The following is a 21,098-nucleotide window of genomic DNA, read 5'->3' as shown; positions in this document are numbered from 1 at the left end:
GATAACAACATGACCTCAAGAGGCCAAAATACTCTTGTGATATCACATAGTATCCGGATATATAAGTTATCTCCATCAATTCCTAGAATTGTTAGCTTAATTTAAACTTCAATATTATCTTTCAATTGAGGTAATTTAACTAATATTGAATTGAAAAATATAATTTTTTATACTTTTTATTATATTATCACAATAATATTTATAGGATTAAAACGATGTCAAATATATTAATAATTATTAATTTATTTAATTACCAAAAAATAATTATTAATTGTAATATTGAAGTGAAATATATTTTTTGTTATAATGTTACAAGATAATAAAATTGAATTAAAACAAATAAAAGTTTTAAAAATAATATATATTTCAATCTTATTTGAATCTCAATAATTAAATTAATTTTAATTTCAGTTACTGAAAAATAACTTGACTGTATCCATTTAGTCTCACTTGCACTATTTACTTTTCTTTTATCCTTTATACAGACATGCCAGAGCCAGATAATGTCTGCCAATTCTCGGAAATCTACCTTTTCAGATACGTTAGCCATACAAGAAGATATTGGCCATTATTGTATTATAAAGATGAGTCAACATTTTGTAAAAAGTTTGCAGTTCGATTAATATCATTGCCAGTTGATAATATTAGATTAGAACTAAATTTATTGTCGATTAAAACTAATATCGATGAATCATTCTCAATGAAAATCATAAGATCTGTATCAATGATTCAGAACGAAATCTGAACACGTATTTAACCATGATATCCACTATGAAAAAAAAATACTTATCTTTCATATGGACTGACATCTGTCTCAGAAAATAAGAATTATACTGTACTATTCAATTTCTTAATAATTATATCGAGATATGATATATATTAATTGAGGAGAAAAATTGTATTGAGGAAAAAAATATAATGTAAAAGATACGCTATAATATAAACGAATATAAAGGATGAACGCGTGAATAGAGATAGTACAACACGAATTGAACCGCGTGTATCGTCACGATGCGTCGCGTTTGACTCGAAACGAGTTTTGCCGTTGCAAAGCGAGTAGTCAACCGGGGCTGACACACATTCGCCCTGGCAAAAGGCTATTCTGCTAGAAACGCTATTCCCCGGGTCGTCGACCTGCCTTCTGTCGCTTCCTCTACCACTACCTTTCCTCTATTCTCCTTTCTCTTCCCTCCCTCCCCCCCCCTCCCCTCCCACCTCCGTGCACTCCACCCAGCGTCTTTCCTCATCACTCTTCTCCTCTTTTCTTATTTTACTCGCGTTTCCTTCCTTTCTCTTTTGCTACTCCCAGTTCTCCTCCGCTCGAGTCCTTCGTCAGCTTTTCCACTATACTATTTCGCTCCAGTCCACTATCTACGCTTAGGGCATAGATGGCTGTACCATCAATCCGAGCTTTCACTGATCTGTGTTAGATTTTCAGGATTTCTTTTTTTTTGGAATAATATATGGTTTTTAAGATTTTATTATTACATTACTATATGCTCAAAATAGTATGCAAGATTTTATTTTAACGGTTTATATTGTAACGGTTTATAATACAGAATGAACGATCAGTTTTATAGTATCATATATAGATTTATTAGAGACGTTACTATTTCGATTTGCATCATCGTTATTGTAACGAGAAATATTTCACATAGAATTGAATTGGTTTTCAGAGAAGATATATTTTGATATTAATAACTTTCTTATGGATGAACGATATGTGAAATTCATTAATAAATTCACTTTTTTAAATGAAATGATGTATTTTTTATTGTATCAACTGATTTACAATTTATCATTTATTGTCTATAAAAGTTTATAAAAATATTGTATCTATAAAAGTATTAATTCACTTGTAAAAATTAATGTAAAAAAATTACTAGTTAAGAAAATATTTTGATAACTTGAAATTTTCACATAGTAAAATTTATCATATGATATGATATGAATATGATGAAGAATAGTAGAATATCGTTTCGCGATAAATTTCATATGATAAATTTTATAAACTTCAAGATTAAAAAATTATAATCTCTTCAACAGAAATAAATCATATCTCTTAAAATGATTTTTGAATATACATTAATTCTTTTTTTTATTTAGAGTATCAAGTTATTTCAAATAGTGCAATATACATATAACAAATATATAATTCCATTTAATAATCTTCATATGTCCTCTATTTGAAAACTAATATTAGAATATGCTCTTCCTGAAATCATTCAATTTTATGTGAAAATTTTTTTTAATAACTGATGAATCAACTTATATAACTTATATGTACGATATATTTTTATATAATAATTTATAAATAAAATTTTCATATTTTTAAATATATTTTACCTTAAAAATGGCTGCAAGAATTTTTTAAATTTCAAATGGACTAATCTTAATGCTTTCTGTATTATTAATGATTTTAGTGTATTTATGTTTCATCTTTCATTTATCTTAAATTGATGATACTTAAAAATGTCGATTTTTTAAATTAATACAAATTATTTGTTTATTCAAAGTATTTATCAATGTATCAATTTTTATTTTATTATTTTTACTTTTATATTGATAACATATTAATTATATATTGTTCTATAATTAATAAATGTATATGCATATTGTTTTTAGAATTATATAATTTTATATATATTATTATTGTCTCTTTAGCTTATTTTTTTCTATAATAAATTTTAATTATTAATTTATTTTAATTAAATATCAACAATATTTATTTCTTTTTACTTCTGAAAATAATATTTCAAAATTTTTTATACGTGATTTTTTGATTTCTATCAAGCTTGTTAAAAAAGAAAGTATTCGACAAATGAAGCTTTAAATAGACTACTTTTGCTTTCTATTAAAATTTGATTTTCTATCCATAATATATATATATATATATATATATATATATATATATATATATATATATATATATATATATTTAGATTATTGGAAAATTCGTTTAAAGATAAATTTAATACTTTTTTTTCTTCTTAAAAACATTCCAATTTCAAAACAAATTTCAATCTAAAATCAATTTTAAATTTGTTTCTATTAGATCTTTTGAATTTTAAAATATTCTATTCTTTATATAACATTAAAAATCTTGTTGTAAAATATAATCTTATTTTGTGATAGGCAAACAGTATACGAACACATATTCGATAAAAAAAATATAATTAAAATGTAGGAACGTTTTGGCCATAACAATTTTCTGTTTTAATTTTATTGTTATTTTTAATATTACTTTAACATTTCGTTTACAAAAAGATGTAATGTTGTAAATATTGTATATTTTAATCATAGTTTAATTTTTTAATTAAATTAAAAAATAGAAACGACATAAATAAAAATAATTTTAATAAATATATTCTAAAAATGATTGAAATAAATATTCCATATTAGTAGTTTGTTATTTATTAATCAGCTAAAATTTAAAATTATCTCATATTGAGATCATCTTTCTTTTTATGCATTTTTTATAATAATTTCATATCTAAATAAATATATATTGTTAAACAATATTTGAATATATTTTCATAATTTATCTCTTTCAAAAATAGTCTCATATTACTAGCCTAATCTTTCTTATCTAATTTTGCCTTAATTTAGAAAAATTAATAAATTTACAAGTTTCTGTACTATATTTATGTAATATATTCATTAATATATTTCATTAAATTTTTTAAAGTTATTTTTTTAATTTATTTTTTTTATTTAGTTATTCTAAAATACTTTAGATCAAAATACAAAGAGTAGAATGTCATTTATATAAACTAATAAGTAAATAGAAAATAAGTTTGTAAACAATTTTTTGAAATGAATGGTCATAAAACAATTTAAATTATAAATTTATTTATTAATAAAAGAAAAGAATATATTAGAATAAAAGAATAAAAGAATAAAAGAATAAAAGAATAAAAGTAAATATATAAAAATTAACAAGAAGAATTATAAAGAATAAATTAATCAGTTTCAAATATTCCAGGGTACGTGTTTCAGAATGTAAATATCACTAGTTTAAGCGTACTAACATGTATGTAATATGATTAATTAAATATAATATTACATGCATGATTTATTCTGCAAATGATTAGTCATTTAGATAACCGAAATTTGGATAATCAATATTTTATTGTATATTTGATTGATTCAGAAAGAAAATTATTTATAAATAATAATGAAATTATTATTCAATATAATTCAAATCTAAAATGAAATTCAATATAAAAGATTTTATCTCATGGAATTTGAATGCGAATTAATAAGATATCAGATTTATATTATAATATTTGCAAAGTATTTGATTCTCATAATGTAATTTTGAATTTTAAATAAATATACGTTAAATACTTGTAAATTTCGAAAATTATAAATACTTTGATTAAATATTAAAATGAATCAAATTTCTTCTAAATAATATCTAATAAGAGTAAGAAATTTACATTTACATTTCATTAAATTTTTATAATAAATTTAAAAAAATTATATAAAATTATGTACAATAAAATATTATTTCAATTTTTTTTATTTACAATTGTTTAAAAATAATTTATAATATAGTTTTATCAAAAATATATATGACAATCGTTTTATATAAGATAAATGTAATATATATAGTTGTTGTTAATGTACAATTAAAATATGTATGAGAATTATGCAAGAACTTTTAAAGATAATTGAAAAAATTAATTTTAAATGAATATAGAATTTCCAATAAAAATTTTTAATTCATTCGATCAATGTTTAATTCTATTTAAAGTAAGTAATAACTAATTACATAAGTTTCCATTTCTACATTTCTCTCAGAAGATTATAGTTTATCGATATTTAGTTGTAATAGCAATTCCGATATTAGAATTCGTCCGCTTATATGATCATTTTCTGAAGCTACCAATTTGAGATAATCGAACTTATCTATGATCAGCAACAATGATTTAATATATAAAATTACCAAAATTAGAAAAAAATAATTTTTTAATTACGACATAATTCTATTTAAAATTATTGAGATTTGTAGAATGAAAATCATATCTATATTCATATTAACTTTTGTATTTATTTTTAATTATTAAAAAATAATTTAACTATACACAGTTTATTATACTCTATTTATCTTGTCTCTTTCTAACTATTTTGCATTTAAATTAACACAGTGAATGAGTCAGATAAGGTCAGCCAATTCTCAGAAATTCACCTTTCAAACATAGTTAATGGTACAAACACTATTTTGATCTTATTTCATAAACTTTCTCTCTAAAAACTAGATTATAATTCAGTAATTAAAAAAATAAAAAATGGAATCACAATCTTTAACCACATACAATAAATAATATTAGAATGCATGTTGAAATTGTGTCATATTGATAATGAAGGAAATACTTTCATAGTATAATGTACGATACGTATATATTGTACAGTACATAATTATATACAATATTCTAGAAATTACTAGAGTTATTTAATTTTTGGTTTGGTCACTCTTTACCAGACAACAAGTCTGATGAGCGATATAAAAAGAACGTTCAACTGTTTCCTGATGCGGTGCAAAAAATGCAGCGTTCGCTTAGCCGAAGCAATTCCAGGAAACGCTGGGAATGACTGCGCGTCTATCGTGCAAGGTTGCCAAAAGAAGTCTGACCATTGGAAGAGTGGGACACATATGGTGACACATAGAAATCGAGGTGGGGGAAATAACGGGTGTTCCATTGTGCTATATTCTTTAGCCAAGACTTCTGCCTCAGCCTGACAATGTAATACAATGCAAATAGAACACCTGTTATTTTCCCCACCCTTATTTCTAAGTTCCACCACCACTGTTACTTTCTCCCACTCTTTCAAAGACTTTTCCAGGCAACACTGGAATAGAGGCAAAAAATGCATCTGCTATCGAGGCACTACCTGCGTAATGTTCCTCGCGGAGCTTTCTTCTCTCTCCCACTTCAGGCCTTCCTCCCACTTTCCGTCTCTTTCTCTCGAAGTTTTTCGAGTATAGCCAAGAATCAGATTTGTACGTGAAATTGTTCATGGTTCCGGAACGACAAGTTTCGCGACATCCGACTAATATTCGGTCCCCGGATGTACTTCGAAGATGGACAGTGCTTTCTTTTTTTTTTTCTTTCCTTCAAAAATAAGTATAAATTTGTAAGACAAAGAGAAGAAATATCCTACAAAGAAATTTATAATATAATCAGTTTTTCAGAGCTGCTTCAAGAGTGATTATGAATATATATTCAAGTTTAATAAAATTGATAAGTTTGTATATTATATTATAATTGCAGCTGTAATTATAATCATGGATGAATAGTAAGGATTTAATGAAAAAATCAATTTTGTGGTCATTTTTTAAAGTATTTGTTTCTAATCCTATAGATTTATTGTATAAAAGATAGTTTTTACAAAAGTTTTAATTTCTGCCAAAAGTTTTGAGAAATTTTATTTTTTTGGTTTTTAAAATATATTTTTTGCTTTTTTGATTAATTATTTTTATTAATATTGTAATTTAATTATTTAAAAGATATTCATTAATTATTCAAATAATGTTCACAATATAACAAATGAACAAATTAAAAATACATATTTGTAAAATGAAAATTTTTTTTATTTATCTTTTCATTTAAAATTATTATATTACTTCATTTAAAATTTTTACATGATAAAAAAAGATTTGCTAAAAATAAAAAAATATCTATTATTATAAATTAACGAAGAGAATTTTATAAAATCAATAAAAATAATTTTTAAATGATTTGCAACATTTCAAAAAATTTGATGATTAAATTTTTTTTTTCTTATTTAAAATTATTCTCTGCTATTAAAAATCATAAAATCAAAAATGAATTTTGCTATATTTTGTTTTAATGATTAACCAATTATAAATAAAATATAGATATATAAAATATAAAAAATTTGCATTGCAAAAAATTGTATTACATTAATATAAAGTTCAAGAAATAATATTAAAGATGCAAACAAAAATGAAAAGAAAAATAAAAAAAAAGGGAAAAAAAATGTTTGCAACGTCAGAATAAATATACAAGGTGAATAATAAATTCATAAGGCATCCTTGAGGGATTGATTCTACAGATCAAAACAAACTTAAATAAACATAATATATAAAAATATAAAAATATATAAAAAAATTTATTAGATTATGGATTTATAAGATTTATTTATTAGGTTGTAAAAATTTAAATATATGTGTTACGTAAAAACAAAAACAGAATGAAACGAATAGTGATGATTGAGATAGAGCTATCTTTGTTAAATCATTTGATGCAAAATTCAAACAAATATATCTCAATTGACATTTTTAAATTACACATTAATTATATATTTTGTTTGTTTTAGCATCAATATTTAAAATCAATATTTCAGATATTTAAAAACAAATTTTTACAAATATATTAACACTTTATAAATATTATTATATAATAATAGTATAATTGAAGTATAATTAAAATGATCATATAACACGATAATTTTCGTAATCGTTGCATAAAAAAATATTTCATATAAAAGTTGTACAGAACTATTGGACATAATTTGATATTAATTTTTTTACAAAAAGTAATAATGTATATATAAAAACATATCTATAAAGGACATAAATTAAATTATTTTTTTTATTTAAAATCATATATGTTTTTTAATACATTAATCAATGTAGATTATTATTCTTTATAAAAAAAACTAAATTATTCGTAATAAAAAATTATTAGTTTAGAAAATATTTTAACTTGAATTTATAATTTGCATATAAAGCAAGGAAATTTTCTATTCATATCTTTCTTATCTTGTATATTTTAATAATAATTGTAATATGTTTTACAATATGTTTAGTACTGAGTTTACAAAACTCAAATTATCCTTTAAACTAATAATTCTTATTATATTAAGTTAATTATTTTTTGCAAGAAATCGATTAATATAATTAAAAGATACATAGTTTTAATTAAAAAAATAAGCTTGACCTTCATATGTCTAGTCATATGACAATTTGCAAGAAAATTAATGGCATCACGTTATAATTGTCATGCAACATTTGTACGAAATTTCACAATAATTTATGAGTTATTTCAAGTGATCACATTATGTGACGTCTAGTAAAAGTTTAAGAAATTATTTTTAGAATGGATTACAGTAATTATGTAAGTGCTAAAAATAAAATGTCAGATCATTCTTGAAAAACTCCACACAAATCAGTCGAATCATTGTATAAAGTTCGTGAACGTGCGTTAAAATTGATCAGTTGTAACAAGAAGATTGCCGATAAAATTACTTATTAAGAGTTTTTGCCATTCAGTGGCGGATATATCAAGGTGAGAATATTTGATAAAATTTCTGAAGTTTAAAAAAAAAAAAAAAGAAAAAAAAAGATAATAGGCAGAAAATATTGAAATTCAATTAGTTTTATCTTTATCATTTTTAACATTTTTCTTAAAAATACAATAATAATCTAAAATATGTAATTTGAAATAAATAAATTATGTAACATAATTAATGTACATATAAAATAAAATATAGATAAAAGAAATTAGGTAGTAAATTATAATGGAACGATATATTAAAAAACCGAGTAAAATTTTCAAAAATTGAATAATAATTTTCATTCAATATACATATTACGTATAATTTTAATAAAAAAATTTATTAATTCTCTTTTCTCGATTAAGCAAAAGATTAAAAGAGAGATTAGAAAATTGTATAATTTAATTGGAGATTTTTTTGAGCACCCTATAATCTTTAATTCGAAATCTGTTATATCCGTCACTATCTTTGTTTCATTCCTTCAATTGTTGATATCTTAATGTTACGAGGAATAAATCGCATATTATAGGATTTTAATATTCGACGTAATAATTCCTTATAACTTGTAAAAGCAGTTATTTTAGAATTGAAATTTGTGGTAAAAAATTTGAAGTGTCCTCTTCAACCTTCCTACATCTTGATTTCTATTGAAAGAGATACCTCTTTGAATATATTACCTATCCACTTAATTTTTTCACACTTTATACTTTATTTATAATTGACTATAGTTATGACTGTAATCATTGCATACGTACATCAAAATTGGATATTTTCAAAGTAATAATTCAAATAAAATTTCTTATTTATGTTATTTTATTTTAAATAATATTATTTATATGAATAATACTGTGTTTTAAAAATATGTTATTTTATTTAATTTGTATTAGAAAAGTATCAAAATATTTTTTTATGGGATAATTTTTCTATAAATGCAATTTATATTTTCAAAAGCCATTTTTTATTTATATTTCTTTTCATAATTTTTTACTTATACACTTTTTAACATAAGATAAACCATGTTTAAAGCTTTAATTCAAAATTTATTTTTTATCTCTTATTTTTTATTATTATTTGAAGTAGTCAAATATTTGATAAATAGATAATATAAGAATAATTTATTTCTAAAATAAGATTGTATTCGCAAATATCTTTATTTCAAATAAATTTATTTTTTCCTTTATTTCTTAAGAAAATACAATTAATAACATCGATTCTTTGAATATTGTATTTAATTTTTTAATCATTTGAATAAATGTTGTAAAATTATTGTGTAAGTTACAAGTAAGTTATTATCCTTTATTTAATATTTTTCAATAATACTTACCAAAAATATAATTATATTCATAATTTCATCATTTATATAGATAAATGATAATATTAGATATTAATTTTTTTTTTCATTTCAAAATTTGAAAAAATTTGAAACCATTTTACATTTATTCGCAACATTTTAAATTTATTTGAAGTATAACAAATGTTTTTCTTAGAATAATTGCGACGAATAGTTCCTCGAAGCAATAAAATAAACAAAAACAAAATAAGTTAAGGTAAACTTGATAAGTATTTAAGGTTAAGGTTAAAAACGTAAAAAATAACTTTGATAAAAATTTATTTTTAGATCAAGTTCTTTTGTCTTAAAAAGTTGTACAGATATCAAATTCATTTTGTACACTTTCTTTAAATTGTCTTCAAAAGACAAATTATCTTACGTTTAATTGTTGCAACTGCTTAAATTACATTGATTTTTTTTATAATTTTTAATGTAAATACAATATTTTCTGAATATAGAATATTATACATTCATTATACACTTTTAAAAGATTTATGAATCATTTAAAATTAATTATCTTCAAAATCAAAACTGGACAAAAAACCCAACGTTGATATTTCTCACTAATTCAATATTTGAAATAATTACAATATGAATTTGTTTGTTCATGAGGCCCAACAATTCTTAGAATCGCATTCAAAGGATTCAATTGGCGCTGGAAAAAGAAAAATATAATATATTTGTATATTTTTTTATTATATCATTAATGTTATGCTAAATTATTCGTATTATTAAAATGAATCCAAACATGACTATATTAACTTTTGTATTAATTTCAATTGTTAAAAAATGATCTCTATACTGTTATTGTACTCTATCTCTGTCTCACTTTTATCCTTGATGAAGACACGGTAGAGTGAGTTGGAGTCAGATAACATCGGCTAATTCTCAGAAATTTACCTTTCCGGATATATACCCAAGCACAATCCCAAGTGATGACTGTATTTATTTCTTTTTGTTCATTATATTTATTTCAATAAATCCGATTCTGAATTATCATAGTTACAGTTAGTAATAAAAATTATCATATATCATTATCCTGGAAGTAAATTCATTAATTTCTGGTTTTAATGAAAACTTGTGTGTTTATGTAGGGCATAATAATATTTCAGTGAAATTAACCCTCAAATTTTTATCATGTTGTTTTCACGTTTCATATACAATTTCATTTGGAAGTATTTTTTATAATAATAACAAATTACTGAAATTTGAATATTTTTTAATTTGAAATTTTGTTTTATATCATTACGTTATATTTATTTAAATAAATTTTAAAAAGTTGAAAGTATAAGGAAAACATATAAAGAAAACTTAAAAATAAAATAAATAAATTACTATAAATTCATAATATTGATATCAATTGATTATTATTGTGTCATATAAGAAAATGACTTTAATTTTGCTTATAATAAATGATGTAAAATTTTGTATTTATAATAATTTGCGCTCTTATGTTTTAAAAAAATTTAACCACCCTATTGAAGACAAACTTTAATTTAAATCAATCTTTTGAATTGTTATGAGTATTAGTTGATATAAATATTTTTAACTGAATAAAAGAGCAAATTGTGTGTACATAAACAAGAAAAAATAATAATGATAATAAAGAATAGAACAAAATGTAAACAACACAAAAAAAAATGAATAAAAAGATCAAGACAAAAAAAGACCATTCTTTTTAAAAGAGATATTCTGGTAAATTTAATTAAAATAAAAAGGAAATAAAATTAAAACTTTAAAGCTTTTCATCTTTTCAAAGTGATATTCCATTAGTAAAAAAATTTCTCTATAGACATATAATCAATCTATTATGATCATATAACGTTCCATACAACAAATTTATCATTACACGACTTATTAATTGAAAGAGATTTCCACGATTGAATACATAAAATATTTATCAACATGCCAAATTTCGTTCGAATCGAAGAACAATTCTTGATCCAATCCTTTCAAGCAAACCCAGTTAAGTGAGCACGGTTTTCTAATTCACTGTTTCTCGCGCCACGCTCTTCTTCTCCTTTCGTCCGTGTCGGCCCTCTCTCCTTCTCTCTCGCACGCACGGCACTTCCTACACCGTTTCCCCGTTCAGGGTGTTGGGCAAACACAATACGTTTTCGCAATGCACGCGCGATATTACGATGCCCGTTGCATCCACGTCATTGTTCGCGTTCGCGATGCGTAACGTGGCATGAGTGGTCCGTGGTTTCGTTTCCACGTTCGTTTCGCGTTCTGACACGCGATCACCACTTGCTTCTTCGACACGAACTTTACCCTTTTATCTAAACAATCCGATCTTTACCGTGGAATCGATATTTAGGGAATATTGGCAATCGCGAATTATTTTCTTTTCCGAACGAATAGCGCGATTCGATGAATTTCATTTTGAATTTCGTGTTTTTTTTTTTCTTCTTTTTGGAAAAACAAAATATATATCGTTGAAGGAATCGGTGTTGAATTGATCAACCATTATTTTGAATAAGGTTAAACATTTTCTATTTGAAATATGATATAAAAAGAAGAAATAATTATTTCGAATAAAATAAAAATAAAAAAAATATATTCTAAAATATTTGAGAAATAAATAATATAATGTTTAATCAAATAGTAATCATAAATAATAAATAATGAGATTTTTGTATATAAAAAGTACAAATTATATTTAAAATTAAAAAGTGCATATCCAATAAAAGTTAAGAAATGAAAAAAGGAATAAATATATTTTAATTAATCGGATTATAATTAGAGATATCTACTGCAAAGAAACATTTTTTAAAATTTTTTTTCATTAAAATTATACAAAAAATATTAAAATTTTTTCAAATTATTCAAATATGATAATAATATGATTATTCATATATTTGAGAAAAAATAACAAATTTATTTTCACAATTTTTATTTAAAATGATATCATTATTTAATTATTTGAAATAATTACATGAAATATATATTTCTAATAATTTTAAATAATATTTTAAATGTTATTTCATAAGTGCTTTTAACTCTAGAAATACAAATTATTTCTGACAAATATTCTATCAGACTTTGATTTGATTACATCATACTTACTTGCATTTTTTATTTACATAACACGATGTCACAATTTCTGTTTAAGATTATTTCCAAATTTAAAATAAAGAAATAAAGAAATAATTAATTATTTGAAATTTATATTTATATTTCAAATGAATGTATTACTTGTATTTTCTAATACAAATCAATTTTAAAAATTAAACAATAATAAAGTGAAATAAAGTATTTTAAACACTTTTCAAAAAATTATTTTAATTATTATAAATTTTGAAACTAGTTAGTAATGCTTTAATAAAAACTTTGTTCAATAGTAATAATTTTAATAAACTTTTGCTAAAATTAAAAATAAATACACAAATATAGTTTTATTAATCAAATAATATATATATTATAAATTACAACTAACATAAAAAACAAATAATGAAGGTTAAAAATTAACAGCATTATTTTTAAGTAGTAAATAAAAAAATTAATAAGAATAGTAGAACCATAAGTTATTTTTCAATTCATAGTTTTCAATGAAGAAATTATTTCTAATTATTTTTATTTAATTAATAATTTTATATATATTATAAATAAATTTATAAATTTTAATATTAGTTTAATATTTATTTTTATTTTGCTCATATATTTTATACTTATATATTTTATGAAATTTTATATTCTGATTTTATTTGTTTTCTGTAAACAATATCTTTGAAATTAATAAATAAATAATAAATGGATGAATAGCTGAAATAAAATATGCAATAAAAAATAAATTAAATAATTTTTGTATTAATGATAAGATTGTCTAATTTTATATTTTTAATTTTTATTTATATTTTTAATATTTGAAAAATTACATTATTTTAATAATTAATTATCAGAGATATCTAATTTTTGCAGTTGGCAATATGGAACATTGCCAAAATTACAATTTCACGAATAGTCAATTTTTGCCAAAAAACAGAACTGAGAATTGCGTCAAATCCTTTCTAATTATCTATATCTAAATCAATAAAGAAAATTATAAAATTCATTTAATCATTTTATTTAACAAAGATTAAATAATTAAGAAATTGAAGCGAAGCTAAAAACGAAATATAAAATATACATTGTCACCTTTGGCACGTAGCCGAAAGGTGTGGATTTTCCAACGACGTAACACCATCATTTTTAGTGTCGAAATACTACCCTTTAATAATATTTTCCCTCCTATCTTCTTCTGTCCTCATTTTCTTATTTACTGTTTCCATTTATATATATATATGATCTTGTTCAAATCGCTTGGACATTAAGAAATTAATTAATTACCGATCTCAACGAAATGAAAAACCGACTGTTATTTCGTCTACTATCGATCGATTCATGGTGTCAAAGTAACGCGACGCGTTCGATTAAAAGGAAGCCGAGATAACAACACTCGACAAGAGTTCCGCGATCGAAACGCAAGCATTTTAGTTTAGATACGCTTGCCTTTTCCGAGCCGCAACGCGACGACTCGTATTCGATTTACCGAATTATCGATCCATTTCTGTTCGAGTAACAATCGAAATAATTTTTCATAAACGGAACGAAATTCAGTTAGGCTCGAACGCTGGTTTATAATTTAGAACAACTGATACTCTGCTTTCTTTTTCTCTTTACCGTTTACATGGCTTCGTAAAGCCGTTTCCTCTTCCTCTTAAAGAAACTTATCGATACTGTCGTTCTATCTCTTACATCTTTTCCACTACGTGGATAAAGTAGATTCTTCTACTTTGAAAAACTCGATTGATGAATAATCGCGAAATTAGAACTGATTGAGCGAAGCTTTCTTGTGCGCGAATCACTGTAAATGTGTATATAGTGGCGAGCAATGGCAAACAGTGAGGTATGGAGTGGGAGGAGCGGGGGGGAGAGGAGACAAAAAAGAAAGAGAGGGGGAAGAAGAGAGAGAGAGAGAGAGAGAGAAGTACGAAAAAGGTTTACTTGTAGAGCACATAGGATCGGGTCGAAGAACACGGGGGTGGGCAGCCAGCTGATTCGGGCGAGTTCGTGAACGACCGTAATCGAAGCGCGAGGAAACGAAAGAGGCGAGGTAGCGCAGCAGCGCACGTCCGATGCAGTCTGCCGCGACCACCGGGAAACCAGCTGACTGGTCGGTTCGGTCACGTTCGCTGGGCCGTTCGGCAGTCTTCGGATCTTTGTTCGTCTCTGTGCACGAGGCTACCGGCAAGCGACAAACCTTTCCGTCAGTCGCCGTTTCGACACTGTTGAAGGATTGTACGTACGCGCAAGTTTCTTACCTATTCGACAAAAATCTACATTATATACGTATATACGTGGTTCGAATTGCATGATTAGTCATCTCATCGTTGTGTCAATCAACCGATCCCACTGATTACTCGTTGACTAAAGGAACAAGTAAGAAGGAAAGGACGCGATTAGCGTCGTCGCGCTGTCTGCTTGTTACCGGTAGTTCGCTTCCATCTCTGTGCACCCCGCTATCGCTTATTCCTCCCCATCTTACACTCGCCAGATATCCCCTTTTTTCTCGTTTATTCTCCGCCTCTCCATTTCTCTCCTTTTCTCCATTTCCTTGTTATAAAAAAAACGGTTATCAGGCCTCTCTATCTGTTCAACTCGTTTTCTGCTTCTTGCTTTTTTTTTTTTTTTTTTATAACTTTCCTCGCACGCGTCCACTGTCACGTAGTTCGCGAAAGAAATCGAAATTGTAGTCGATGAGTATACGAATTTGTAGAATGGAAACAATCCATTATGTGTTTTTATTTTTGCTGATCCTCGGTCGGGACGACGCAATGTTGTATTTGAAGTGAGAAATGATCGTGTTTTAAGCAAGAGAAAGCGACAAAGTAGGAGGATAAAAAAGGAGGAACGAGAAAGGAAGAAAGGAAGGAAAGAAGAGAAAATGATTGCAAGTGAAGCGCTATGAAATCCGATCTGTACGATAGGTCGGTATTTCCGAGCGGAAAGAAACATGGTGGTATCGCGAAATAATGGATAGTTATTTCTCTATGATATAAACATATATTGATGATCTATCGTTAAAAATCCTCGCTTTCGATTAGTTAGATCAGAAATTAAGATTTTTGAATTCACAGGACAATCCCAATCACAGTTAAAGTCGAATCGTTATGGATCGAAATTTGTTGGGTGGTAAGTGGAAATGCTACGTGACCGGTCGGTGGTGTACGAAACTAAATCTTCGAAAAACTTTCGGTCGTGCAACCGGTTTCTCTCTTCGTATTGAAAAATATTCTTTTTCGCACAGGTATTTTTTTTTTTCTTTTTGTTGAAATTTAAGATACATATATGTATGTATGCATTTACCGGTTATTTAGCGATAATGCACAACCTTATTCCATCGGAACAATCGTTTATCGTTCGTGTCAGTTCGGCAGCGGTCGGAATAAAAGTCCAATATCGCACAGAGACTGTCACGATGTGTTGATCCGAAATGACACGATTTGATCGAGAATCCCGATCGAGATAAACGTAGAAAAATAAAAATCGTTTTATTAGCATACTCAACTTGTATGATTCAAAGTAACGCGAATTCGATTTGAAAATTTTGAATCGTTAAAAATAAATATTCGTCGGTTGATTTAATTTGTACGATTAGGTCGAATCGATGGAAGGTATCGAACAGATTTAAAGGATAATTATCATAATTTCATTAGAAAAAAAGATGGTTTCCTCGAGCTTTCAAACATCTCATTTATCTGACTAGAAAGAAACAATTTTACGTTAATTAACGCGAAATTTGTGTAATAATTTTGCGCAAATCGATAACAATGGATTAAATCAATATTAAAATCATTGTCAGAGCCGGTGCCAGAATTCGACCGGAATATTGATCGACACGAAAGTTGATGCGAAAGATTCGAGATGAAAGATTGGATGACCCGATGATTATCGATATAATACATACTTGATAAATTTACGATTGTGCGAGATATATTATTCGGCCGTTACGATTTATTTTATAGATATGATTGCTTTACTTATTTTATCTTTCCATCTATGCGTCTGTCTATCTATTTTCTCTTTCTCTCTAGTTCGGCTTCTCCGTCGACGATCATCAATTTCGACATCGATATTGGCACCGGCGTCGGCATCGTATCTCCATCCTCGTCGTCTCGTCGTCGTCGTCGTCGTTGCTGCCGCTGCTACCGCTGTCGCTGCCATCGTTGATGGGATTTGGAAAGCCATTCTTCCAAATATTCTTTTAACCTATTGAAACACGTTAATTTTTTGAATTACGGGTGAGTAGGGAGGTATTGCATCTACGATACCTAGTCGAAAATAAATTGTCTCTTTTCCTTCACCGATAAAATTAGTCATAGTTTCTTTCGCGACCATTTGCTTTTTGCTTCGATGATGGAACTAGATTTGAACATTCGGACATTTCCTCTCGCTCTCTCGATATTGAAAAATCTCTTCCGTGTCTTCTCGATTCGAATAAATCTTCTTAATTTTGTCAATTGATTTCCAATGAAAGATGGAACAAGGACAAGCGATCTTCGAGATAAGTTATATTTTACAAAGCTTTTGAAAACCTTGGAAAAAAATGAAAAATCATTTTCAATTTGAATGTCATCCGGGACAGCTCGTCGAACAAGCCGGCTTCTTAATCTCTTTCCAACGTTTGGTAGGTCTCATCCGCCCACTCACGGTTTCTTTCTTTCGTCCCGTGTTTCGCTACTTCGTACCAACGTTGTTTCTCCTTTCACGGACTTCTACCGTTACACATTCCCGTGTTATTGTCGTAATCATAATACGACGTGGCCCACTTGATCCATAGTCGTTTTTATTTCTCTATTATTTCGTAGAACTCTCTCTTTTCTTTTTTTCCGTGAGATTCACTTACTCGCCGACAGTTGTTCACGCATCCAGTTATCGTTCGCAATCTGATTATTCAAATATCGTACGATATAATATATATATATGCATATATGCACGTTTCAATTGGATCTATCCATAAATTTTAAGCGATAGAATAATTTCACGGAGCAAAAATCAAATAGTTTCGAATATATCGCTTATGCGTTTGACTTGAAAATGAGAAAGAAAATTTTTAAATTTTACACTTTAGTCAAAGCATCTTTCATATTTCATAAAAGTATAAAGATAAATTTGTTAAAATATGTTTCAATTTTTATTTCGTATTTATTAACGAAAATATAAACGCTAAATTTTTCTTAAATTTTAAAAATTAAAATATCTTTTGAACCAATCAATTTTTAATACAAATATTAATAAATTATTATTGAGAGAAAAAAATATGAAATCTTTCCAGATAGAAACCATTTAATTTTTTATTTTTTTACTTTATTTCGTGATAAGAGTAAGCCCAGTTGCATATATTTCGATGTTCTTTACGTTAAAAGGAAATAATTATTTCTAACAATTCTTCTGCGATCTGCCATGAGAGTAACACAAAAATTATTGGCACGTAACGCGAATCTTCTCGCTTGTCATTCTTCTCTAATCACGGATGCGTGCACTTCTGGTGTTACCCGTAAACCGGTTCCGCTTTAATTTCTGATTACATCTTTGTTTCGATGTCTTTCAATTGCTATCGGTTTTTCATTTCTCGTGTTGCACTTTTAATTTCATCGTTTCAAAGATTTATGGATTCGTCTTTTCCGCTCTACTTGCATCACAAACAAACGCGTTGTCACAAATTGGTTAATCTTCTTCGTATCTCTCTCTTTCTTCATTTATTCCTTCCTTCCTTTCACAGTACATGTAGATAGATTGGAAAAAACGAGTAGTAAAATTTGATCGAAATGAAACCGGAGGCAGTTTGATTCGCGTTTGAAAGAAACTTAATTATCGATTTGTCTACGAGTCAGGATCGTTCAACGATATTCGAAATAATTTCAGAAAAGGAAGCAAACGTTTTTGTTCGCCCACTTGTCGGATTACGCGGTGTATAAGATCACAAACACCAGGAAGAGATACGGAGCACCCTTCCCGTGGGGCATCTGCCTGAGGCCGACCAGCACCGGCCAACTCAAAACCATCGAGTCTGGAGAAGCCGGACTCAAGGTCATCGCTTTCCACAGTGAAAAGTCTCGCGCCTGTTGGCTCACGGCCATGAGACTCGCCAAGGTAATCAAACATTCGATTCTTTCGCAATGTTGTTTCTCTTTTCTTTTCTTTTCTTTTTTTTTTGTTTTTTCCTCTTTTTTTTTTTTTGGCTTTTTTCCTCGTGAAAAAATTCTTGTGAACTTTCTTCGTTACGCGAATATTTTCCGGGGAAATCACAAGTATGCAGTTCCATTGTATCCAGTTCCAGCTCGAAACTCTGTTGATTAATGCTTGATCGATTTTATTTTCGGTATTAATAATAGTATTATATGCGTACGAATTTCGTTTCTTATTCGTTTGTATTAAAATTCGTGAAATTTTTGAAATTTAAAATGTTTTTTTTTTCTCTCTCTTTTTCTTTAAAGAGTATCTATTTTATCAAGAATTAGAATTTTTTAATTTTGATTTTTGGAATTTTTCAATTCGCGAAAAATTTAATTTTGCAATTTTTTTTATTTAAATTTCGATGGTTTTAAGTTGCAAAAAGTTTCAAAGAATTTGAAATTTCTTGAATTTCGAACAGTTTTTCGATGCTGTGAATGATTTATTCCTAGTTTATACAGTTACGTTTATTTCCCTATTTATACAGGATGTCCATCAATAACTGCAGTTTGAAATAACTGTTAAACGATTGATGTCAAGGAAAAAAGTGTGAAAACATTTTTTTATCGTGTTTCATGTAGAATGTGATAATGAGAGAAAAATTTATTGGCCAAAATTTTAAAGAAAATTTTAGAGTAGAAAAATTAAATAAAATATTCTTTTTATTTTTTAATTTTAGAGAATATATAAAAATAATTATATAAACAAAAATCAAACGAAAAATTTTATAAATTTCATAAGAAATATACCGTATAAATATATAAATCATATAATATAATATTTTAAATCTTCAGGAACTTGTGAATTTTTTATAAATCAAGACAGAACTAAGCAAATATGAATTTAGTATTGGTATAACATAATGTAACTTTTGAGAGAGATAAATTATAAAATTAAAGTGTTAAATGAATTTTAATGATATATAAATCTTAAATACATATAAATTTATTTAGTATTATTATCACTTTATATTTATAAATTTTATTCTATAATATAATATATATAATTACAGTAAATCCATGATAGCGTGTCAAATATAATTCCAAATTTTTTTTTTTTTTAAATTTTAATATCAAAATAAGTGATTGAAGTATAGTTTATTTACTAAAAAATTTCAAATGTTTTACACTATATAATATATATAATATATCTGTCAATTTGTCATTTTACTATGATTATATTAAAAATATAAGTCAAAAACATAATATATTTCAAATTCTCATTAATCTTATAATTATTTTTTTGTTTTTCCATTAAATAATAAATACGTTAATGATTTTTCATATCTTTAACCTGTCTGTCATACAATTGTTTATAAGAAATTTCATTGATATACTTTCAGATCTATTTCTAGGTCATATACTTAATATTCAAAAGAAAGTATATGCATAAATTTTCTTATTTGCAATATTTTGCAAAATAATAATAAAAATCATCGATGATGATCAAAGATTATTAAGTATGAATAATCTAAAATTAAAATTATTTTACAATTATTCTAATCTCATTATCTTTGACTCTTTAAATATCGCAAAACAAATCAAATTAAAATTGAAATATATACAAGAAAAAACTTTTTGCTACGGTGAGAGCGAAAAACATTTATTAAACAAAAAGATATCAATGAACGACAATGGCTATTATAAAAGATTATTGTAATCTTCATATTACTTCAGCTTTAATCTTTATTTTATTTCAATTTTAATCATCTTAACTCTCTACCATGCCATCTTGCTTTGAAGTCATATATTTATATTTTTTAAATCTTATTTAATTATCCATTAAGACTTAATGTATCAAATATTATTCTTTTGTAACCAATAATATATGTTATTTTTTACTTTATAATAAGATTGAGTAAAATTGAGTTTTAATATTATTACTATTACTATATTATTTTTTTTCTAAAAATAAAAAAAATTAAATTATGAAGAATTAATCTTTATTCATTTACATTTTAAATTTTCTCTTTCATGTAATATTTTTGTAAAATGACTTGCCATTTTATGAAACAGATAAGTTCATATATTTCTTTAAATAAATGGTTTTGGTGTAATTGTATGTTATTATATTTATGCAATCAAACTCGTAAAACAGATGTGATGAAGTAGTGAATTAACTTGCAAGATTTTGAATTTTAATGTATTTATGCAAATATTTAAAAAAAAAAATTGTTTACTAAATAGCATTAACAACTCTTGAAAATACACAGAATGTAAATTTATGATGTAAATATATTAGAAAA

At 25.7% G+C, this 21,098-nt stretch overlaps 2 protein-coding genes across 6 annotated transcripts in view; one reads left to right on the top strand and one right to left on the bottom strand.

Annotated features, from left to right (window-relative positions):
* LOC100576563 (growth factor receptor-bound protein 14) overlaps window positions 1-21,098 on the top strand; it is a 55,167-nt gene that overhangs the window by 27,155 nt on the left and 6,914 nt on the right. For all 5 annotated transcript variants that reach the window (XM_003249108.4, XM_006557690.3, XM_006557692.3 and 2 more), the window contains one exon: window positions 18,545-18,772. In XM_003249108.4, coding sequence (XP_003249156.2) covers window positions 18,545-18,772 — 228 coding nt within the window. The remainder of the gene's footprint in view (window positions 1-18,544; window positions 18,773-21,098) is intronic.
* LOC100577347 (SET and MYND domain-containing protein 4) overlaps window positions 1-21,098 on the bottom strand; it is a 76,440-nt gene that overhangs the window by 52,695 nt on the left and 2,647 nt on the right. The window lies entirely within an intron of this gene.

Source organism: Apis mellifera, linkage group LG16 (genome assembly GCF_003254395.2).
Source record: "Apis mellifera strain DH4 linkage group LG16, Amel_HAv3.1, whole genome shotgun sequence".
Classification (NCBI taxonomy): Eukaryota; Metazoa; Arthropoda; class Insecta; order Hymenoptera; family Apidae; genus Apis; species Apis mellifera.
The sequence above is the reverse complement of the archived record's forward strand: the minus strand, read 5'-3'. Positions and strand labels throughout refer to the sequence as shown.